This window comes from Hemitrygon akajei, chromosome 6, assembly GCF_048418815.1.
Source record: "Hemitrygon akajei chromosome 6, sHemAka1.3, whole genome shotgun sequence".
In the NCBI taxonomy this organism is placed as follows: Eukaryota; Metazoa; Chordata; class Chondrichthyes; order Myliobatiformes; family Dasyatidae; genus Hemitrygon; species Hemitrygon akajei.
The window spans coordinates 78980245-79004943 of NC_133129.1; the positions used below are offsets into that span (position 1 = coordinate 78980245).

Here is a 24699-nt window from a genome sequence, read left to right on the forward strand (position 1 = left end):
TTGCCCCGCTGTTGGTTGCTGAACATGAACGCAACCGAGCGCTGGTCGGTCAGCAAGGTGAACCTTCTGCCGGCGAGATAGTGCCTCCAGTGCCGAATAGCTTCCACTATGGCTTGGGCTTCTTTCTCCACCGTGGAGTGCCGAAGTTCAGAGCCTTGAAGGGTACGAGAAAAAAACGCCACTGGCCTGCCTTCCTGATTGAGGGTAGCAGCCAGCGCGACGTCAGAGGCGTCACTCTCTACTTGGAAGGGAATGGTCTCGTCCACCGCATGCATCGTTGCTTTGGCAATGTCCCCTTTAATGCAGCTGAAGGCCGCGCGGGCCTCGGCAGAGAGGGGAAAGGTGGTAGACTTGACCAGGGGGCGGGCCTTGTCTGCGTAATGGGGAACCCATTGGGCGTAATAGGAAAAGAAACCCAGGCACCGCCGGAGGGCCTTGAGAGTAGTGGGAAGAGGGAGTTCTAACAGGGGGCGCATACGGTCGGGGTCAGGGCCAATGACCCCGTTCTCCACGACATACCCAAGGATAGCGAGTCGTGTGGTTCTGAAAACACACTTGTCCTTGTTATAAGTGAGGTTCAAAGCATCGGCCACTTGGAAAAATCGTTGGAGGTTGGCGTCATGATCCGACCAGTCGCGACCACAGATGGTGATGTTATCTAGATAGGGAAATGTGGCCGTCAGTTTGTACTGGTCCACCATCCGGTCCATCTCCCTCTGGAAGACTGAGACCCCATTTGTGACACCAAATGGGACACGCAGAAAGTGATAGAGCCTGCCACCCGCCTCGAAGGCGGTGTAGGGGCGGTCCTCTGGGCGGATGGGGAGCTGGTGATAAGCGGATTTCAGATCAATTGTCCAGTACACCTTGTACTGAGCTATCTGGTTGACCACATCCGCGATGCGGGGTAGGGGGTACGCGTCAAGCTGCGTGAATCTATTGATGGTCTGGCTGTAGTCCACAACCATCCTATTTTTCTGCCCAGTCCGAACAACGACCACCTGGGACCGCCATGGGCTTGTGCTTGGCTCAATGATCCCCTCCCTGAGCAGCCGCTGCACCTCTGAATGAATAAAGGCCCTGTCCCCCGCACTGTACCTCCTACTTTTAGTTGCCACAGGTTTACAGTCGGGGGTCAGGTTGGTGAACAGCGATGGGGGAGGGATCTTGAGGGTGGAGAGGTTGCAAATAGTGTCAGCAGCACAGCTATCGGCATGGTGCTGGGCGGGATGTGGGATTCGGGGTGTATGTGCGTGTGGTAACGGAGTATATGGCGAAGTCCCACCAAACTGAGGATTCCTGACAGTGAGTGGTGGGTGGGGCCCGTCATATGCCATAGTCACACATTCGAGGTGGCTCTGGAAGTCCAGCCCCAATAGCACAGGTGCGCACAGCCGAGGCATGACCAGGAACGCAAAGTTCCGATATTCTGTGCCCTGCACCACCAATGTCGCTACACAACCCACCCGGATGTCTGTGGAATGCGACCCTGAAGCCAAGGTGATCTTCTGACGTACCGGCCGTGTCACGAGTCCACAGCGTTTCACTGTGGCCGGGTCAATAAAACTCTCAGTGCTGCCCATGTCAAACAGGCAGCTAGTCCTGTGCCCCTCCACCAGGATGTCCATCATCGACCTTGCGAGCTGGTGTGGGGCGCTTTGGTCGAGGGTCACGGAAGCCAGCGTTGAACGGGGCGTGTCGGGGGCGGGGCCTGGTGACGCCGGCAAAGTTGGCCGCTCACATCCGGGCATGCAAGATGGCGAGTCGGGGGCGGGGCCTGGTGACGCCGGCAAAGATGGTTGTCCACATCCGGTCATGCAAAATGGCGGCCCCCAGGTCTCAGACGCAGCGCTGCTCGACCCCGGGCGCGGTTTAGACTTACATACTTTGGCGAAATGGCCCTTCTTCCCACAGCTGGAACAAGTCGCTTCGCGTGCAGGGCAGCTGTTTCTGGAATGTTTCTGAAGCCCACAAAAGTAACAGAGTTTCATACCTGGCGAATTCGTGGGGTTTGAGATACCGCGACTGGCAGCGGCGTTGGCGAATTCGCTCGGAACCGGGGAATCGCGCGGCTGGACCTCTTCGGCGTACAGCTGCGCAGCCTCTATCGTATCGGCCGTCTCTATCGCGGAGCGTAAGGTAAGATCAGCTTTTTCCAGCAGCCACTGGCGTATACACACTGACCGGACCCCAGTCACAAAAGCGTCTCGGACCAAGAGTTCCTTATGCTGTTCCGCTGTGAGCGCTTGGCAGTCACAAGTCCGCGCGAGTGCCTGTAGTTCTCGAAGAAATTCAGCAGTCGACTCCGTAGGCCGCTGTTTTCGTGTTGCCAAGCGGTGCCGTGCATAAACTGGATTTACTGGCCACAGGTACTGTCTTTTGAGGGCGGCAAGCGCCTCCTCGTAGGTGGATATGTCCCTGATGAACGAATAAACTTTTGGGGCGACCCTCGAGAGGAGAAGTTTGTGCCGAACAGCCGAGTCGGTGGCACGAACCTCCTCTAAGTATGATTGGAAGCACACCAGCCAGTGTTCAAAGGCAAGAGCTGCGCCAGGGTCTTGGGGGTCCAAGTCTAGGCGTTCTGGGCGTAAAGCGGTTTCCATGTTGTAACTTTCAGTCAATAAAATTGATGCACCATCAATAACTCACGCCGAGACTTAGGAAGTGAGATATCGGCTTTTATTGACTGAAGAACAACTACATCCTGGGAAAATGAGGGAGAGCAGCAGGCCACAGTCGCCTTTATACAGGGGTCTGTGGGAGGAGCCACAGGGGCAGTCAGCAGGGTCTTGGGAGGAGCCACAGGAGCAGTCAGACAGGTATATCTAGTTCACCACACCAGGTGAGAAGTGAAACCTGAAGGTGGGGGGGGATGAAGTAAAGAGCTGGGAAGTTGATTGGTGAAAGAGACAGAAGGCCATGGAAGAAAGAAAAGGGAGGAGGAGCATCAGAGGGAGGCAATGGACAGACAAGGTGAGGGAGAGTAAAGAGGATGGAAATGGTGAAGAGGGTGGGTGTGGGAGGCTTTACTGAAAGTTTGAGAAATTGATGTTCATGCCATCAGGTTGGAGGCTACCCAAGTGGAATATAAGGTGTTGTTCCTCCAACCTAAGTGTGGACTCATCATAACAGTGGAGGAGGCCATGGATTGACATAGAATGGGAAAGGGAAGTGGTATTAAAATGGGTGACCACTAGGAGATCCCGCTTTTTCTGGCAGACAAAGCGTAGATGCTCAGTGAAGTAGTCACCTAATCTAAAGCAGGTCTTACCTATATACAAGAGGGCATACCGGGAGCACGGAACACAGTATATGACCTCAACAGACTCACAGGTGAAGTGTCGCCTCACCTGGAAGGACTGTTTAGGGCCCTGAATGGTAGTGAGGGAGGAGGTGTAGGGGCAGGTGTAGCACTTGTTCCATTTTCAAGGATAAGTGGCAGGAGGGAGATCAGTGGGGAGGGATGAATAGACAAGGGAGTCGTGTAGGGAGCAATCCCTGCGGAAAGCAAAGAGTGAGGGGGGAGGGAAAGACATGTTTGGTGGTGGGATCCCATTGGAGGTGGCAGAAGTTTTGGAAAATTATGTGCTGGACGTGGAGGGTGTTGGGGTGGTGGGTGAGGACAAGAGGAACCCTATCCCTGGTAGGGTGGCAGGAGGATGGGACAAGAGCAGATGTGCGTGAAATGGAAGAGATGAAGTTGAGGTCAGCGTTGATGGTGGAGGAAGGGAAGCTCCTTTCTTTGAAAAAGGAGACCTCCTTTGTTCTAGAGTGAAAAGCCTCATTCTAAGAGATCCTAGATGCGGGGGAGATGGAGGAATTGAGAGAAGGGAATAGCATTTTTATAAGTAGCAGGGTGGGATGAGGTTTTGTCCAGGCAGTTGTGACAGTCCATGGAATAAGTGCGGAGCAAATGCTACATCTCCTCCCTCACTACCATTCAGGACCCTAAACAGTCCGTCCAGGTGAGGCAACACTTCACCTGTGAGTCTGTTGGGGTTATATACTGTATTTGGTGCTCCCGGTGTGACCTCCTGTATATCGGTGAGACCCATCATACATTGGGAAATCACTTTGCCGAGCATCTACGCTCTGTCTGGTAGAAAGAGCGGGATCTCCCAGGGGCCATTCATTTTAATTCCACTTCCCATTCCGAAATGTGCATCCCTGGCCTCTCCAATGTTGTGATGGGGTCACACTTAGGTTGAAGGAACAACACTTTATATTCTGTTTGGGTAGCCTCCAAACTGATGGCATGAACATCAATTTCTCATACTTCCAGTATCGCCTCCCATCCTCCACTCCCTCACCATTTCCCATCTCCCTTACCATCCCCTCACGATATCTTTTTGCCCTCCCAGTGCCTCCCTCTGGTGTTCTTCCCCCTATTTTTCTTTTTTTTTCATGGCCTCTGCTTCTTTCACCAATCAGCTCTTTACTTCAGCCCTCCCCCCCAAGTTCCACCTATCACCTGGTGTTTCTCTCCCCCCCCACCTTTCAAATTTACTCCACAGCTATTTTTCTCCAGTCCTGCCGAAAGGTTGCTGCAGGCCTGAAAAGTTGAATATACTTTTTTTCCATAGAATCATCCTCATTCATTCTCTCACTCTCTCTCTCTCTCTCTCTCTCTCTCTCTCTCTCTCTCATACTGTACTGAGCGAAGCCCATCCATCATATCATGAACAAATGCTATTTTAGACTGAAATATTATAAAATGGGCATGTTATAAAATTGAATCACAGCATTGAGTGGAATGAGAAAATAGGCAAATCACAATGAATATGGAACACCAAAAGTGCTACCTTATTTCCCTTTCTGGTCAGCATCAAACTTCTGTTACATCATCCACAAAACCACCAAGGGATGCCAGGTGCAAAACACACAAAATAAAAATGTTGGAAGCTAATTGAAAGGAAGGAAGGATCTAATCGTCCTACATTTTGGTGAAAGGACATTTGTTCACATTACCTACTAATCACTTTGATTCACTTTTACTCAAATGCTGCAGCAGAAAACCTAAATCTGTATGATTCATCAAATGCATATCATTAAGAAACATTAAATAAATGATGACAAAGGCCAATGTTTACCTCCAGACACCGCAGAGGTGAAGGAATTAGTGTCTCCTTCAGAGAGGTGCTGTTAATTAGCAACAATCCTAATTTTTTATTCTGCTTAATGCTGACAGCATCCTCATGTTGTTTGTGGTATTTCTCCAGCCAACTCACAAAGAAATAGATATCTGAATGAAAGGTAAACACCATATTTTATGTTCCAACATTAACAAATAACACAAATAAGATTTTAATTAAGGAAAATTTTAACATTAAACACTTGTATTCATGTTACCAATCTGCTGATTCAAATTCAGATAGGAAAAATCACATAATGTGCAGAAGTTAGATTAGTTTGGTATTCTTTTCTTCACTACAGAATAGATTTAAAGAGGAAGTTAATATTTACTGGTTTTGATAAAGCACACGGGAGAAACTGTTCCCTCTGCCAGAATTCATATGTATTGTATTTGGCATAATAAACGTTGCTAAGATCTTAAATACACACCCTACAAGAATGCAACAGGCAGATTAAATGTGACTTTAGAAAAGGAATTGGATAAACACGTGAAGGAGAAAAGATATCAGTCTATAGGAAAGAACTACTCCAAAATTGTTGAGGATTTTAAAACATAGGGGATTTGAGGAATTTTTGAGGCACTGATTAGGAACTCATACACAACTCACTTAAAGTTTATATCCAGTATAGCAAGCAATTGCATTATAGTTAGGTCTAATTGTATTGGTGAGCATGTACCTGGAAAATGTGGATAGATCTTATTTGATCTTTTCTTCCACTGCAAAGAAGGTTATATCTGAAGGAGCAGAACTGGAATAGAAGTTTGCCAGACTGAATCCTGATATAAGGGGATTGTTCAATGAGGAGACTAAACAGACCCTATCAACAATTCAACAGTTTAGAAGAACGAGAAACCATCTTATTGCATCATATAAAATGCTAATAGAGCCAGACAAGGTTGATGTTTCCCTTGACTGGGATGTCTTGAACTGTTTCAAGTGAAAGAAGTCAGCTATCTAGTTCCAAGGTGAGATGAAACTTCTAAAACCTGAGGATAGTGAACCTTTGGAATTCTCTACACTAGAGGGCCATGGAAATTCAGTTACCAAGCATTTTCAAGACAGAAGTCAAAACATTCTTGGATTTTAATGAAATTAAGGAAAAGTGGCATCAAACTAAAACTCAGCCATGATCTAATTTTAAAATGGAGTAGTCACAAGGAGTCAAATGACTATCCTGCTTCTATTTCTTATGTTCTTGCATTATCTTACACAGAGAGAGAGAGAGAACAGCATACACCTGGATAACATCAAAACGTATGAAGAATTTTTTTTAAAAACTCATAAATGATTAATTTACAGAAAATATAAAGGTAAAAGCAGGCATGGTGAAATATAAGTAAAAATTCAGAAAAATCACCCATAGAACCATAGAACATTACAGCACAGAAACAGGCCTTTTAGCCCTTCTTGGCTGTGCCGAACCATTTTTCTGCCTAGTCCCACTGACCTGCACCTGGCCCCCTCATCCATGTACCTGTCCAAGTTTCTTAAATTTTAAAAGTGAGCCCACATTTAAAACTTCATCTGGCATTTCATTCCACACTCCCACCACTCTATGTGCAAAGAAGCTCCCCCCCCCAATGTTCCCTTTAAACTTTTCCCCCTTCACCCTTAACCCATGTCCTCTGATTTTCTTCTCCTCCAGCATCAGTGGAAAAAGCCTGCTTGCATTCACTCTATCTATACCCATCATAATTTTATATACCTCTATCAAGTCTCCCCTCATTCTTTTACGCTCCAAGGAATAAAGACCTAACCGATTCAACCTTTCTCTGTAACTCAGTTTCTCAAGTCCTGGCAACATCCTTGTAAACCTTCTCTGCACTCTTTCAACCTTATTAATATGCTTCCTGTAATTCGGTGACCAAAACTGCACACAACACTCCAAACACGAGGAAATCTGCAGATGCTGGAAATTCGAACAACACACACAAAATGCTGGTGGAACACAGCAGGCCAGGCAGCATCTATAGGGAGAAGCACTGTCGATGATTCGGGCCAAGACCCTTCATCAGGACTAACTGAAAGGAAAGATACTAAGAGATTTGAAAGCAGGAGGGGGAGGGGGAAGTGCAAAATGATAGGAAAAGACCAGAGGGGGTGGGATTGGGATGAAGCTAAGAGCTGGAAAGGTGATTGGCAAAAGTGATACAGAGCTGGAGAAGGGAAAGGATCATGGGACGGGAGGCCTAGGGAGAAAGAAAAGGGGAGGGGAGCACCAGAGGGAGATGGAGAACAAGCAGAGTGATGGGCAGAGAGAGAGAGAAAAAACAAACAACTAAATAAGTCAGGGATGGGGTAAGAAGGGGAGGAGGGGCATTAACAGAAGTTAGAGAAGTCAATGTTCATGCCATCAGGTTGGAGGCTACCTAGCTGGTATATAAGGTGTTGTTCCTCCAACTTGACTGTGGCATCATCTTGACAGTAGAGGAGGCCATGGATAGACATATCAGAATGGGAATGGGACGTGGAATTAAAATGTGTGGCCACTGGGAGATTCTGCTTTCTCTGGCGGACAGAGCAGAGGTGTTCAGCGAAACGGTCTCCCAGTCTGCGTTGGGTCTCACCAATATATAAAAGGCCACACTGGGAGCACCGGATGCAATATACCACACCAGACGACTCACAGATGAAGTGTCACCTCACCTGGAAGGACTGTCTGGGGCCCTGAATGGTGGTGAAGGAGGAAGTGTAAGGGGAGGTGTAGCACTTGTTCCGCTTAAAAGGATAAGTTCCAGGAGGGAGATCAGTGGGAAGGGATGGGGAGGACGAGTGGACAAGGGAGTCATGTAGGGAGCGATCCCTGCGGTAAGCAGAAAGAGGGGGGGAAGGGATAGATGTGCTTGGTAGTGGGATCCCGTTGGAGGTGGTGGAAGCTACGGAGAATTATACGTTGGACCTGGAGGCTGGTGGGGTGATAGGTGAGGACAAGGGGAACCCTATCCTGAGTGGGGTGGCGGGCGGATGGGGTGAGGGCAGATGTGCGGGAAATGGGAGAGATGCGTTTGAGAGTAGAGTTGATGGTGGAAGAAGGGAAGTCCCTTTGTTTAAAATAGGAAGACATCTCCTTCGTCCTGGAATGAAAAGCCTCATCCTGAGAGCAGATGCGGAGGAGACGGAGGAATTGTGAGAAGGGGATGGTATTTTTGCAAGAGACAGTGTGGGAAGAGGAATAGTCCAGGTAGCTGTGAGAGTCTGTAGACTTATAGCAGATATCAGTAGATAAGCCGACTCCAGAGATGGAGACAGAAAGATCAAGAAAGGGGAGGGTGGTGTCGGAAATGGGCCAGGTAAATTTGAGGGCAGGGTGAAAGTTGGAGGCAAAGTTAATGAGGTCAACGAGCTCAGCATGCGTGCAGGAGGCAGCGCCAATGCAGTCGTCGATGTAGCGAAGGAAAAGAGGGGGACGGATACCCGTATAGACTTGGAACATGGACTGTTCCACAAAGCCAACAAAAAGGCAGGCATAACTGGGACCCATGCGGGTGCCCATGGCTACATCCTTGGTTTGGAGGAAGTGGGAGGAGCCAAAGGAGAATTTATTGAGAGTAAGAACTAATTCCGCTAGATGGAGGAGAGTGGTGGTAGAGGGGAATTGGTTAGGTCTGCAATCCAAAAAGAAGCGAAGAGCTTTGAGACCTTCCTGGTGGGGGATGGAGTTATATAGGGACCGGACGTCCATGGTGAAAATAAGGCAGTGGGGGCCAGGGAACTTAAAATCATTGAAAAAATTCAAAGCGTGAGAAGTGTCACGAACATAAGTGGGAAGAGATTAAACAAGTGGGGAAAAAACAGTGTCAAGATATGCAGAAGTGAGTTTGGTGGGGCAGGAGCAAGCTGAGACAATGGGTCTACCTGGACAGGCAGGTTTGTGGATCTTGGGTAGGAGGAAGAAACGGGAAGTGCAGGGTGTGGGAACTATGAGGTTGGTGGCAGTGGATGGGAGATCTCCAGAGTTGATAAGGTTGGTGATGGTATAGGAGACAGTGGCCTGGTGCTCCTTAGTGGGGTCATGATCAAGGGGTAAATAAGAGGAGGTATCAGAGAGTTGACGCTGTGCCTCTGCCAGGTAGAGGTCAGTACGCCAGACAACAATAGCTCCCCCCTTATCAGCAGGTTTTAAAGTGAGGTTGGGATTTTGCGCGGAGGGAGCGGAGAGCAGAGCGTTCAGAAGGAGTGAGGTTGGAATTGGAACAGGGTGTGGTGAAGTCGAGACGGTTGATGTCCCATCGGCAATTAGCAATAAAGAGATCCAGAGCTGGCAGAAGACCAGAGCGGGGTGTCCATGAAGAGGAGGAGGGTTGAAAACGAGAGAAGGGGTCATCGGTGGGGGTAGGAGAGTCCTTGCCAAAGAAGTAAGCTCGGAGACGGAGCCGGCGGAAGAAGAGTTCAGCGTTATGGCGTATGCGGAACTCGCTGAGGTGTGGACAAAGGGGGACAAAGCTGAGGTCTTTACTGAGGACAGAGCACTCTGCCTCAGAGAGTTGAAGGTTGGAGGGAATGGTGAAGACCCGGCACGGATGAGAGATGGGATCAGAGTGGGGAGGGAGGCTAGTGGTGTCGGTGGAGAGGGGAGGGTTGGGGTGAGAGGAAGATGGAGCCTCTGAGGGCCCAGGAGCTGGCGATAGGATCTGAGAGAGAGGGGATTGCAGAGTGGTGGTGGGGGAAAGGGAGACAGGAGACACAATCGCAGCATGTGAAGACCCGGCCTGGAGTTCAAGGCTGGAGTCGCAGATGGTGGTTGCGCAATGGCTTTGAAGCTGTCCATGGTCATTGGAACACGCGATGATGGTGCTGGAGTCCGGGTTTTGAATATGCCCTGGGTTGCTGGGGCAGCCGAGATCGACAGCCGGGCCTGAGGCCGTGATACGAAGTCCATGCTCTGTGGTCTGCAGATGGAAGATCTTGCAATCCTTGCAGGATGTGATAAAGTCAAAGTAACGGCGATTGCACGCATGGATCCGTCGGAGGATGAAATAACGGACAGGTTCATTGCAAACAAAGAAAAAGGTGTCCCGGAGGTGTGGAAGGGATTGTGATAGGGACACCAGGTACCTTCTCATGGTGGAGAGTGTCGCCCTCAGAGCTCGACGGGAGAAACAACAGGAGGCAGAGTCAATTAAATGTGAGTACCTGGGATCCTGAGAAGGTCCAAATTGAGAAGCTCGAAAACGGATCCTGAAGCCAACTGGAGTCAGTTGGCCGCGGAGACACGTTCCAAGGAAGGATATATGGCTGTAATAGCGGGTTTGGGTCAAAATATGATCAAAAAGTTGAAGGGCCGAAGGAATTATAGATGGGGAGCAGCAAGAGAGGGTTTCACTGAACTCCCGTCGAAGAGAAGATTTAAACTTCTTCAGTGTAGGCATCACTGGCAGAGGCTTCACAGTAGTGAAATTAAAGAGCAAACACGAGGAAATCTGCAGATGCTGGAAAGTCGAACAACACACACAAAATGCTGGTGGAACACAGCAGGCCAGGCAGCATCTATAGGGAGAAGCGCTGTCGACGTTTCGGGCCGAGACCCTTCGTCAGGGCTAACTGAAAGGAGAGATACTAAGAGATTTGAAAGTAGGGGGGGGGAGGGGGAAATGCGAAATGATAGGAGAAGACCGGAGGGGGTGGAATTGGGATGAAGCTAAGAGCTGGAAAGATGATTGGCAAAAGTGATACAGAGCTGGAGAAAGGAAAGGATCATGGGACGGGAGGCCTAGGGAGAAAGAAAGGGGGAGGGGAGCACCAGAGGGAGATGGAGAACAGGCAGAGTGATGAGCAGAGAGAGAGAAAAAAACAAACTAAATAAGTCAGAGATGGGGTAAGAAGGGGAGGAGGGGCATTAACGGAAGTTAGAGAAATCAATGTTCATGCCATCAGGTTGGAGACTACCCAGCCTCCAATACTCCAAATTCGGCCTCACCAATGCCTTATACAACCTCACCATTACATTCCAACTCTTATACTCAATACTTTGATTTATAAAGGCCAATATACCAAAAACTCTCTTTACGACCTTATCTACCTGTGATGCCACCTTTAGGAAATTTTGTATCTGTATTCCTAGATCCCTCTGTTCTACTGCACTCCTCAGTGTCCTACCAAGTGTTCTACCTTGGTTTTTCCTTCCAAAGTGCAATACCTCACACATCTGTCCATCTGCCATTTTTCAGCCCATTTTTCCAGCTGGTCCAGATCCCTCTGCAAGCTTTGAAAATCTTCCTCACTGTCCACTACACCTCCAATCTTTGTATCATCAGCAAATTTGCTGATCCTATTTACCACATTACCATCCAGATCATTGATATAGATGACAAATAACAATGGACCCAGCACTGATCCCTGTGGCATACCATTAGTCACAGGCCTCCACTCAGAGAAGCAATCCCCCACTACCACTCTCTGACTTCTTCCATTGAGCCAATGTCTAATCCAATTTTCTACCTCACCATGCAACTGAATCTTCCTAGCTAACCTCCCATGCAGGACCTTGTCAAAGGCCTTACTGAAGTCCATGTAGACAACATCCACTGCCTTCCCTTCATCCACTTTCCTTGTAACCTCCTTGAAAAACTCTAACAGATTTGTTAAACATGACCTACCACTCACAAAGCCGTGTTGACTCTCCCTATTAAGTCCCTGTCTATCTAAATACTTGTAGATCCTATTTCTTAGTACTCCTTCCAATAATTTACCTACCACCGATGTCAAACTTACAGGCCTATAATTTCCCAGATTACTTTTAGAGCCTTTTTTAAACAATGGAACAACATGAGCTATCTTCCAATGCTCCGGCACCTCACCCATAGATGCCGACATTTTAAATATATCTGCCAGGACCCCTGCAATTTTAACACTAGTCTCCTTCAAGGTCCGAGGGAATACCCTGTCAGGTCCTGGGGATTTATCTACTCTGATTTGCCTCAAGATAGCAAGCACCTCCTCCTCTTCAATCTGTATAGGTTCCATTACCTCACTACTTGTTTACCTTATTTCCATTGACTCTATGCCAATTTCCTAAGTAAATACAGATGCAAAAAACCCATTTAAGATCTCCCCCATTTCTTTTGGTTCCATACATAGCCTACTACTCTGATCTTCAAAAGGACCAATTTTATCCCTTACTATCCTTATCCTTTATACCTGTAGAAACTCTTTGGATTATCCTTCACCTTGCTGCAAAAGCAACCTCATGTCTTCTTTCAGCCCTCCTGATTTCTTTCTTAAGTATTTTTTTGCACTTTTTATATTCCTCAAGCACCTTATTTGCTTCCTGTTTCTTTTACATGTCATACATCTCTCTCTTCTTTATCAGAGTTACAATATCCTTAGAGAACCAAGGTTCCTTATTCTTATTCACTTTGCCTTTAATCCTGACAGGAACATACAAACTCTGCAATCTCAAAATTTCTCCTTCAAAGGCCTCCCACTTACCAACAACATCCTTGCCAGAGAACAACCTGTCCCAATCCACGCTTTTTAGATCCTTTCTCATTTCTTCAAATGTGTCCTTTTTCCAGTTTAGAACCTCAGCCCGAGGACCAGATCTATCTTTATCCATGATCAAGTTGAAACTAATGGTGTTATGATCACTGGAACCAAAGTGTTCCCCTATATACACTTTCGTCACCTGTCCTAACCTGTTTCCTAATAGGAGATCTAATATTGCATCCTCCCTAGTTGGTACATCTATATATTGATTTAGAAAACTTTCCTGAACACATTTTACAAACTCTAACCCATCTAGACCTTTAACAGTATGGGAGTCCCAATCAATACATGGAAAATTAAAATCCTCTACTATCACAACTTTCTGTCTCCTGCAGTTGTCTGCTATCCATCTGCAGATTTGTTCCTCCAATTCTCACTGACTATTGGGTGGTCTATAATACAACCCCATTAATTCATACCTCTCCTGTTTCTCAGCTCCACCCATATGGCCTCAGTAGGCAAGCCCTCTAATCTGTCCTGCCTGAGCACTGCTGTAACATTTTCCCTGACAAGCAACGCCACCCCCCACCCTTCCTCCCTCTGCCTCTATCAAGTCTGAAACATTAGAACCCTGAAACATTAAGCTGCCAGTCCTGCCCCTCCTGTAGCCAAGTTTCACTAATGGCTACAATGTCATAATTCCACGTGTCAATCCACACCCTCAGCTCGTCAGCCTTCCCCACAATACTCCTCACATTGAAATAGACACACCTCAGAAGATTATTATCACCACACACAACCGTTCTATTTCTGACTGCATGAAACTTTAACATCATTTATTTTCACCCCTGCTCCACTATCTACTCTGGCACTCTGGTTCCCATCCCCCTACAAATCTAGTTTAACCTCTGCCCCCCCCCCCCTCCCCAATAGCACTAACAAACCTCCCTGCAAGGATATTGGTCTCCCTGTAGTTCAGGTGTAACCCGTCTCTCTTGTACAGGTCCCACCTGCCCCAGAAGAGGTCCCAATGATCCTGAAATCTGAAACACTGCCTTCGTAATTTCCAAAGACTGCAGTGGCACAACTAGAAGAGCTGCTACTTCATAGCTACAGCAAAGTATATTCACAGACTTCTAGTGCTGTCAGTATTGAGTTTGCTTGTTCTCCCTGTGATCACTCATTTTAATTTGGTCGCTACAATTTCCTCATATATGCCTACAACAAGGAGAAGGTGCTTGGGAAGCTGAAATGTCTGAAGTCACCAGGACCAGATGGACTACACCCCAGGGTTCTGAAAGAGATAGCTGAAGAGATTGTGGGTCACTAAATGAAGAGTGGGTCACTAGTGAAGAGTCACTAAATTCTGGAATGGTTCTGGAAGACTGGAAAATTGTAAATGTCACTCCACTCTTTAAGAAGGAAGGGAGCAAAGAAAGGAAATTATAGACCAGTTTGCCTGACTTCAGTGGTTGGGAAGATGTTGGAGTCTGTTATTAAGGATGAGGTTTTGGTGTACTTGCAGGCACATGATGTTCAATTTTCAGAAGGCCTTTGACAAGGTGCCACACATGGGTCTGTTTAACAAGACGGTAATACAGCAAAGATACCAGAATGGATTAAAGAGGGCCTTTTCTGGTTGTCCACCACTGACTAGTGATGTTACACAGGGGTGTTGTTAGGACCACATCATGTTATATGTCAGTGATTTGGATGACAGAATCAATGGCTTTGTGGCCAAGTCTGCAGATGATACGAAGGTAGGTGGAGGGACAGGGAGTGTTGATGCAGCAGGGGGTCTACAAAAGGATAAGACACATTTAAAAAATGGGCAAAGAAATGGCAGATAGAATATAATGTAGGAAAGTTTATGGTCATGCAATTTGGTGGAAGGAGTAAAGACATGGTCTATTTTTTAAACAGGGAGAAAATTCAAAAATCAGAGGGGCAAATGGACCTGGAGGACTACTGGACCACTCTTAGTTTGACTTCTACCCTTTGACTTGTTAGGCATGGATGACCCGACCAAGAGACAAAACATAAACCCCTGACCCCAGCCAGCATAGCTCTCCAGATCACTGAGGCATCCAAGCTCCTGCATGGTCAACTGTATCACATCTGCTCTCTTAATCAGTCAAGATCTTCTTTTACCTTTGGGCCCACTGCACATGGTACTGGACAAACCTTGTAAAATTTTGGTTGGTTGAAAACCCGTTGATGCTTTTGTAATAGAGAATTCATTGCAGGGTTCCTTTCAATGCAGGACATCACTGATGGCATCTTTTTAATCAAATTCTGCCCAGCAAGTTAAGTTATTGCTCTCCCCCGACTACATGCATGGGTAAGTGAAACAGGTCCCCCTGGTGAGCCAATTTTGCTGTAAAGACTCCATGCATATCCACACTATCTTCAGCATTGCTGAGGAACATCAAGTTCAGTAGTTGCAACTTTGGAATCTGGCGCAAGGATAAATCACTTATCAAAGTGAGGGCTGACCCTACATCCAGTTCATATCTCATGGGAAAATTCTCCACTGTAACTGTAACCAAGTAAGGAGACTGGTTTTGCTGGCCCATGTTATGGATTTGGAAAATAGTGTCCACTTCTTCACTCCCGCCAGCTGATGGTTGAATTCTGCCATTTTCTCACGACGTGTTGCTTAGTGAAGCATGCCTTCACAGGGTATCCTAACTTCTGACAGAACAGTTAGACTGTCTTTTAATACTTGCAATTGGATTATTGGGCATGACTTTCCCTACAGCGATGGCATCATTATGGAGGCTTAATTGATCTCTGTGGAGACTGAAGGCTGTGGTTCGGTATCCACTGTCCAACATTGATATATGGACTTCTGGAAGGGTAAGATGAGGGAACACAAACCAATCCTCATAAAGGGATCCGAAGTGGAGAGAGTGAGTAACTTCAAGCTGCTGGGTGTCAAGCTCTGTGAGGATATAACCTGGTCCCAACATATTGATGCAGCTATAAAGAAGGCAAGACGGCAACTATATTTCATTAGAAGTTTGAGGAGATTTGGTTTGTCACCAAAAACACCCAAAATCATCTACAGATGTACCGTGGAGAGTCTTCTGACAGGCTGCATCACTGTCTGGTATGGTGGGGGGAGGTGCTACCGCACATGATCAAAGTAAGTTGCAGAAAGTTGTAAAATTAGTCAACTCCATCACAGGTACTCTGTAGTATCTAAGACATCTTCAAGGAGCGGTGCCTCAGGAAGGCAGTGTCCATCATTAAGGACCCCATCACCCAAAACGTGCCCTCCTCTCATTGTTACCATCAGGAAAAAGGTACAGAAGCCTTAAGGCATACACACAGTGATTCAGGAACAGCTTCTTCCCCTCTGCCATCCAATTTCTAAATAGACACTGAACCCACGAATACAGCCTCATATTTTTAATATTATTTCTGCTTTTGTGCTATTTTTAATGTAACTATATAATATATATAAAACTACTTACTGTAATTGATGTACTTATTTATTTTTCTATAATATCATGTTAGCAAAACTAAGTTAGCAAATTTCATGACCTAAGCTGGTGATAATAAAGCTGATTCTGAACCTGATGTTCAGGAAGGGGATCTTGCACCAGTACAGTCTGAATCAGTGGTAATGGAAGTGGCTGAATCTGTGGATCATGCTTTGTCCTAGGACAAATAGTACTTTTCGGACAGGAAGCTCTCCTGTGTTTTCCTATATTGAATTCCAAAAATCAAAGCTTGGACAAGCAGTGCTTCTTCAAATTTGCTCAGGGGAATTTCTTTGTACATGCATTCCTGTGCCGCTAACAAAGCAAAATCAAATCAGGTTTAATTATCATTCAACCATACATGGATACAGCCAAACGAAACAGCATTCCTCTGGGGTCAAGGTGCAAAACATACACAGCATATTCAAAATAGCAAGCAAAAAAAAATAAACATAGTCCAAGATCCTGACCGACATGTCCTGCAAATTGATGGTACAACTCCCAGCAATCCAACATGTCATTCCACTAATCGGACACTGGAGAAAAGCACTGATGGGAGAGACTAGGGTTAATCTACGTTTTTGATGAAATCATCTACGTTTTTGTCAAGGGTTTTGCCATAGTTGTGAGAACCTGAAGAATGCTATAAAGATATTGTCCTGAAACCTCCAAACATTGACCAAAGCCTCAAATGTGTCTGTCAGTTCAGTTTCATTCTGTGTACAGAGCATTGGAGTATCTTCTGCCTGAATGTGCTGCAACTTGAGTTTTACTGCTTCCTCCAGCTTTGCTGCTGGTGTTAAAAGTAATAGAATTTGATGAATTCCAGGAAGGTTTTATTCTATTGCAACAACAACACACACAAAATGCTGGTAGAACACAACAGGCTAGGCAGCATCTATAGGGAGAAGCACTGTCGACGTTTCGGGCTGAGACCCTTCATCAGAACTAACCGAAAGGAAAGATAGTAAGAGATTTGAAAGTAGTGGGGGGAGGGGGAAATGCGAAATGATAGGAGAAGACCAGAGGGGGTGGGATGAAGCTAAGAGCTGGAAAGGTGATTGGTGAAAGTGATACAGAGCTGGAGAAGGGAAAGGATCATGGGACGGGAGGCCTCAGGAGAAAAAAAGTGGGGGGGAGCACCAGAGGGAGATGGAGAACAGGCAAACAACTAAATATGTCAGGGATGGGGTAAGAAGGGGAGGAGGGGCATTAACGGAAGTTAGAGAAGTCAATGTTCATGCCATCAGGTTGGAGGCTACCCAGCCGGTATATAAGGTGTTGTACCTCCAACCTGAGTTTGGATTCATTTTGACAATAGAGGAGGCCATGGATAGACATATCAGAATGGGAATAGGACGTGGAATTAAAATGTGTGGCCACTGGGAGATCCTGCTTTTTCTGGCGGACCAAGCGTAGGTGTTCCACGAAACGTTCTCCCAGTCTGCGTCAGGTCTCACCAATATATAAAAGGCCACACCAGGAGCACCGGACGCAGTACATCACACCAGCCGACTCACAGGTGAAGTGTCGCCTCACCTGGAAGGACTGTCTGGGGCCCTGAATGGTGGTGAGGGAGGAAGTGTAAGGGCAGGTGTAGCACTTGTTCCGTTTACAAGGATAAGTGCCAGGAGGGAGATCGGTGGGAAGGGATGGGGGGGGACGAGTGGACAAGGGAGTCGCGTAGGGAGCGATCCCTGCGAAAAGCAGAAAGAGGGGGGAGGGAAAAATGTGTTTGGTAGTGGGATCCCGTTGGAGGTGGCGGAAGTTACGAAGAATTATATGTTGGACCTGGAGGCTGGTGGGGTGGTAGATAAGGACAAGGGGAACCCTATCTCCCTCCTGGCACTTATCCTTGTAAACGGAACAAGTGCTACACCTGCCCTTACACTTCCTCCCTCACCACCATTCAGGGCCCCAGACAGTCCTTCCAGGTGAGGCGACACTTCACCTGTGAGTCAGCTGTTGTGGTATACTGCGTCCAGTGCTCCCGGTGTGACCTTTTATATATTGGTGAGACCCGACGCAGACTGGGAGACCGTTTCGCGGAACACCTACACTCGGTCTGCCAGAAAAAGCAGGATCTCCCAGTGGCCACACATTTTAATTCCACATCCCATTCCCATTCTGATATGTCTATCCATGGCCTCCTCTACTGTCAAAATGAATCCAAACTCAGGTTGGAGGAACAACACCTTATATACCGGCTGGGTAGCCTCCAACCTGATGGCATGAACATTGACTTCTCTAACTTCCGTTAATGCCCCTCCTCCCCTTCTTAACCCATCCCTGAAATATTTAGTTGTTTGCCTGTTCTCCATCTCCCTCTGGTGCTCTCCCCCCACCTCCTTTCTTTCTCCTGAGGCCTCCTGTCCCATGATCCTTTCCCTTCTCCAGCTCTGTATCACTTTCGCCAATCACCTTTCCAGCTCTTAGCTTCATCCCACCCCCTCCGGTCTTCTCCTATCATTTCGCATTTCCCCCTCTCCCCACTACTTTCAAAACTCTTACTATCTTTCCTTTCGGTTAGTCCTGACGAAGGGTCTCGGCCCAAAACGTCGACAGCGCTTCTCCCTATAGATGCTGCCAGCCTGCTGTGTTCTACTAGCATTTTGTGTGTGTTGTTGTTTGAATTTCCAGCATCTGCAGATTTCCTCTTGTTTGCTCTTTTATTCTATTGCAGTCAGGTTCCACTGGTCAATTTTTCCATAGCTGCAGCCCAAAATTCTTGTTTTGATCCTAGTCACCAAAATGAAATGTATGCATGAAACAACAACTACAATGAAGTAGCATAATCAAATGTTTCTACTGGGTCATGTTAGCACAGCATACAATGGGCAACTTACAGACATATGCACTCAGAAGTGAAAGCCTGTGCCCAAAAGAGAATACCTCCCACAGGTAGGAGGCCCAATCAATTCACCGTGCAATTGGTTGGTTACATGTGCACTCGCCACAATTTTGCCAACGATCTGAAATGGTACAATATGGATTTCTAGATGGCGTTCAACAAGATTCTATAAGATAACATTTCATAAAAAGGCAAGTAGATAAAATTGGAATGGGCCTATTGACATATAGAAAATTGGTTGTGAAATTAAAAGCAATGGATAATGAATATGTTTGAAAATTTCAAGATTGGCACTCTAGTATTTCTGGAGCCATTAATTTTTACTACACTTACATATGACCAGGATGTAAAGATATTTGGCCATTGATCCAAGTTTGCTGATGGCTCTAAATTAGCTGGCGTTGTTCATTGTGTTGATGGGAGCAGAAAGTTGAAGAAGTATAAAGATAGCATAAGTGAATAGAAAAACTTAAGCGGATGAAATTCAACATAATGGAATATGAAACAATGCATTTTGAATTTAGTAAGATGGATGGATCATATTCAAAGTTCCAGAAGCAAATGGAGACATTTTAAAAACCTGGTAATAACTAAAGGTTCGTGCACAAGAACAAAATTGGGGCTTATTGACTGATGGGCTTATCACTCAAACAAACAGCAACACCTTAACTCTTCTATTGTGCTTTGGGTAGATCCTTGCCAGAAGGATACTGCATCTAAGGAAAGATATATTGGCTTTGGAACATAAGAGCAAGGTTCCATAAATATTCCTTCTGGCATTCAACTGAAAATTTCAAGGCTGAAATATTTTTCACCAACTTCAGCTAGTAGCACTGAGTAAATCATTCAATTCATCCTTCTCCTGTGATCACCAGAATTACTGGAGTTGGTAGTTAGCCAAGTCAATTCTTCCTATGTGCCATCAAGAAAAGTCTGAGTGCAATATATACAGCATAAGCTACAGTCCTTGACAATACCCAGTGATAGTGTTGAAGATCTATGTATGCTCTAAAACAAATTGCAATTCCATTCATGCTGTCTGGTGTAATCACATCATCAAAGATTGCCCAGTTATGACATGATCAAAATGTTGATGACGGAGCATTCAATAATGGCAAAACAATTGAATGTTCTGGTAGGATGATTATACTCTCTTGTTGGAAATGGTTGGAAACTAGCATTTTAGTGGTGTGATTGTTACCTCTCAATTATCAACCCATTACTGTATATTGTCCAGGAACCTCTGCAACAAAGTCCTAATTTTAAACTTTTAACAAAACAATTCTCTTCCCATGAGCCATGTATGAATTCATTTAGTGGAAACATTTCTACATGATCACCGTTGACTTCAGTTTCACAAGGACTCCTTGGTGCCACACTCAGCAAAGTCTGCTACACTCATTGAGATAGCACAGAAACATAGTCTTCCATACCCTTCACAACTATGTACCTATCTAAATTTCTCTTAAAGGTTGAAATCAAACACGTATCCACTACTTCCCTGGCAGCTTATTCCACACTCTCACCACCCTTTGAGTGAAGAAGTTTCCCCTCAGGTTCCCCTTAAACACTTCACCTTTCACCCTTAACCCAGGACTTCTAGTTCTAGTCTCAGCCAACCTAAGTGAAAAAAGCCTGCTTGCATTTACCCTTTTTATACCCCTCATAATTTTGCATACCTCTATCAAATTTCCCCTCATTCTCCTATGCTCTAGACAATAAAGCCCTAACCTATTCAACTTTTCCCTATAATTAAGATCCCCAAGTGCTGGCAATATCCTTGTATATTTTCTCTGCACTCTTTCAATCCTATGATATCCTCCCTGTAGGCAGGTGACCAGAACTGCACACAATATTCCAAATTAGGCCTCACCAATGTATTAAACAATTTCAAAATAACATCACAACTCCTGTACTTAATGCCTTGATTTGTGAAAGCCAATCAATGGATCTGGGATTGAGAGGGTGAACAGCTTTAAGTTCCTCAGTATACACATCACTGAGGATCTCACGTGGTCTGTACGTACCAACTGTGTGGTGAGAAAAGCACAACAGCGCCTCTTTCACCTCAGACAGTTGAAGAAGTTTGGCATGAGTCCCCAAATCCTACAAGGACACAACTGAGAGCATCCTGACTGGCTGCATCAGACGGCCCAAAGCATCTGTAGATGTGAACTTCACACTATTCAAGACATTTTAGAAACATAGAAAACCTACAGCACAAACAGATACAGGTTCCGAGACAGGTGCGTAAAAAGGGCCCGAAGGATCATTAGGGACCTGAGTCACCCCAACCGCAAACTGATCCAATTGCCAACATCCAGGAAAAGAAACCACAGCATAAAAGCCAGCACCAACAGGCTCCGGGACAGCTTCTTCCACCAGGCCATCAGACTGACTAATTCACATTGATGCAATTGTATTTCTATGCAATTTTGACTGTCCTGTTGCACATACTATTTATTACAAATTACTATAAATTGCACATCGCGCATTCAGAGATATAGCATTAAGATTTTTACTCCTCATGTATGTATGTGAAGGATGTAAGAAATAAAAGGAAATTCAATTTAGTTCAATTCAATACGCCAAAACCTCTCATTATGACCTTATCTACTGTGATTTCACTTTCAAGTAATTATGGATCTGTATTCCCAGCTCCGTCTGTTCTACCACACTCCTACCATGCTCACCATGAAAGTCCTACCCTGGTTTGTTCTCTCAAAGTATAACATCTCACATCTGTCTGCATTAAATTTCATCTGCCATTCTTCACCCCATTTTTCCAGCTGGTCCAGATCCCACTGCAATCTTTGATAGACATCCTCACTATCCAATATACCCCCAAGTGATTAAAGAATACTAAGGAAAAAAGCAGCCACACACTTGACAGTTTGTTTAACAGCCCTGTGCAAAATCTACAGAAATTCTCAATCCTTCCTCAAGTAGTTACCCAAATTCTATGTGTTTTTTTGGAGAAGCAGGTACAATTAAAACATCTCTGAAAGCCCCTAGGCTTCACATCATTCCAGTACAATTTCAAATTTAAAAGACCAAATTAGTTTTATATCAGAATTAGCCAAAAAGGGCACAGACAAACATACCATGATCCTCCTCCTTGATAGCTTTCAAATTGAGACTTTCATTTTCCTGATAGCATAACCGAAATGTTTCAAACATTTCTGCAAATGTAAATGCTGCACGATATCCCTCCTCAATACACTCCTGAAAAAGAAAATCATAAATAAATATTTATGAAGTCATAACAAAATGGAGGGATATTAAGAATATAAGTTTCTATTAAAAAGTTCACACTATTTGGCTTTCTTTACTTGCATTGCAAACATTGTGCAAACATTTTTTCTGTTGTTTTAATAATATGTAATTGCAAATATTATAGTGTTGGTCTAAACCAGCATTGGGACATCTCAAAAGTAGCTGTTGAATTGCACACTCCTTTCTCACCTATTATAGTGGAGAATGATTTTCTTGTGCAATAAGTTAGTAAGATCCTTAAATTTTTAAATGGCATTTATGTGACTCTGCAAATTTATCCTTAAGTTGAAGTAGAGAAGCAATGTGGCTTCTTTGCCAAACAAAGCTCCAAACTAACGATGTAAAAGAGCCAGGACCAGAAGGAAGGCAGCAAGATGACTATTAGGTATTGTTTAAATTTCCTCAAATATGTTTTCCTGGGTCTTCTACACTATCCATAACGCATCAGTTTTTGTATCATCTAACTTACTAACTTACCAACCAACCTACCATCCACATTTTTATCCAAGTCAATTATATCATAGACAACAGTGATCCCAGTGAAGTCACGGACCTCCAGTTAGAATAACTTCCACTGACCTGTAACCTGTGTCTATGAGCAAACCGTTTCCAAGTTCAAGCAGCCAACTCACCGTGGATCCCATACATCTCAGTCTTCTAAATAGTGAATTACTGCCTGTTATGCCACTGGCATTTAGGGCATTAATGAAGATCCTCCATCTGTGTCTGCCCTTGCCCATTTTCTCCATTGAACCTCAGGTACAGATCATTTCTGCCTCTGCGGCGAGATGCCAAGTTGTCTTTGGTCTCCTGCATTTCCTCTGCCCTTCAAGGGTCCAGTGAAGTGCTGTGCTGATGATCGAATTGGCCTCTCTTCTCACCACATGCCCAATTCATCTCCAACGTTTTCTCATGATAATTATGGCCATGTCCTCTTGATGACACTTAAGTAGGCCATGGTTGGAGATCTTTCTTGGCCAGAAAACATGAAGGATCTTCCAGAGGCTCATGGTATGGAATGACAATAACTTGGCAAGGTAGTTCTCTGTCATGCACCAGCATTCTGACCCATACTAGAGTATGGACAGAACACAGCTCTGGAACAGCTTCACCTTGGTGTTGACGCTGTACATTGTTGGTCCCCATATGTTGCTCATCGATCCGAAAATGTTTCTAGCCTTGCTGTGTCTGCACTGAATGCAATCCTTGACCCCATCATCCTGCCAAATGATGCTGTCCAGGTAGGCGAATATGCCGGAGCTGGGTAAGCCGACACCATATGCATGGACAGGAGGAAGAGACTCTAAGTTGATGCTCATAGTCTCAGTCCTTTTCTGGCTGACTCTGAGTCCAACCTATCTATCAAAGATATACAGGCAATGAGTTTTCTCTTGCATGTGCTGATTTGAAAGTGATTGTAATGCGAGGTCATCCACAGAGTCAAGGTCGTCTAAAGTAGAGGACCACTTAAAGTAGAGATAAGTCCACTTAATGCCTCTTTTCTCATGTTTTATTTGCCTCATAACCCAGTCAATCACCAGGTTAAACAATATCACTGACATCACACAGCCTTGCCTCCAAGTGGACCACAACCTTGTTGTAGGGTTTGGAGGTTTGTGCACTTCAATGACCCAGAGAGCTATGTTGGCTGGTGTCAGGGTCTTATGCTTTGACTTTAGTAGGGTCACCCATGCTAGACAGGTCAAAGGGTAGAAGTCAGTCTAAGAGTGGTCCACTGGTCCTCCAGGTTCAGGAGTTTAGCTCAGACCTAACAATTTTGACTGGTCAAAAAAAAGTTACAAAAACAGCAGTGAATAATCCTTTACCCGTGTGAGACTCTACCCAGGAATTGCGTGACTGAAGCAGTGAAAATCGAGAGGAAGCTACTCACACAATGAAGGAAGCCCTGACACCATCAAGACCAAGACCAAAATTGGCTTTTGGAATATATAAACCAGGTACAACACTGGCAAGCTAGCACAAATAACTGCAGAAATACATCATTACAAAAACTGTACATATGCTGGGCGTCAGTGAAAGCAGATGTACAGGGGCAGGTAGACTAAAGGCAACAACTCAATCATATCTATCAAAAGTAGGCTGACGAGGGTCAGGTTGAAAGGGAAGCAAGTGAATATGACTCTGATCCAGTGCTATGCTCCAACTAACAATAGTGACATTGAAGAAAAGGACGTTTTCTACACACAGCTGCAATTGGAAGTAGAGTTAACACCATGCCATGCCATGACATAATCATCATCATAGGAGATCTAAATGCCAGAGTAGGAAATAACAATTCACACTTCACAAGAGTCATGGGCACACATGAATGTGGAATGATGAATAACAGTGTTATTCATGACTGGTGGAATTCTGTGCCATAAACAATCTGGTCATAGGAGGAACCCACTTTCCACATTGTGAAATCCACAAACTGCCATGGTGCTCACCAAATGGAAGCAACAAGAATCATATTGACCATTTAATGATTGATGGTATGTGGAGCTGATCATTGTAGGATGTA

General features: G+C 45.3%; 1 protein-coding gene across 1 annotated transcript in view; it reads right to left on the minus strand.

The window, feature by feature from the left end:
* The window catches only part of dnah6 (dynein, axonemal, heavy chain 6), a 352146-nt gene that overhangs the window by 273559 nt on the left and 53888 nt on the right, over window positions 1-24699 (minus strand). Inside the window, exons 12-13 of the mRNA XM_073050010.1 lie at window positions 22004-22124; window positions 5091-5242 (exon numbers count right to left, since the gene is read on the minus strand). Of these exons, the coding sequence (XP_072906111.1) occupies window positions 5091-5242; window positions 22004-22124 (273 nt within the window). The remainder of the gene's footprint in view (window positions 1-5090; window positions 5243-22003; window positions 22125-24699) is intronic.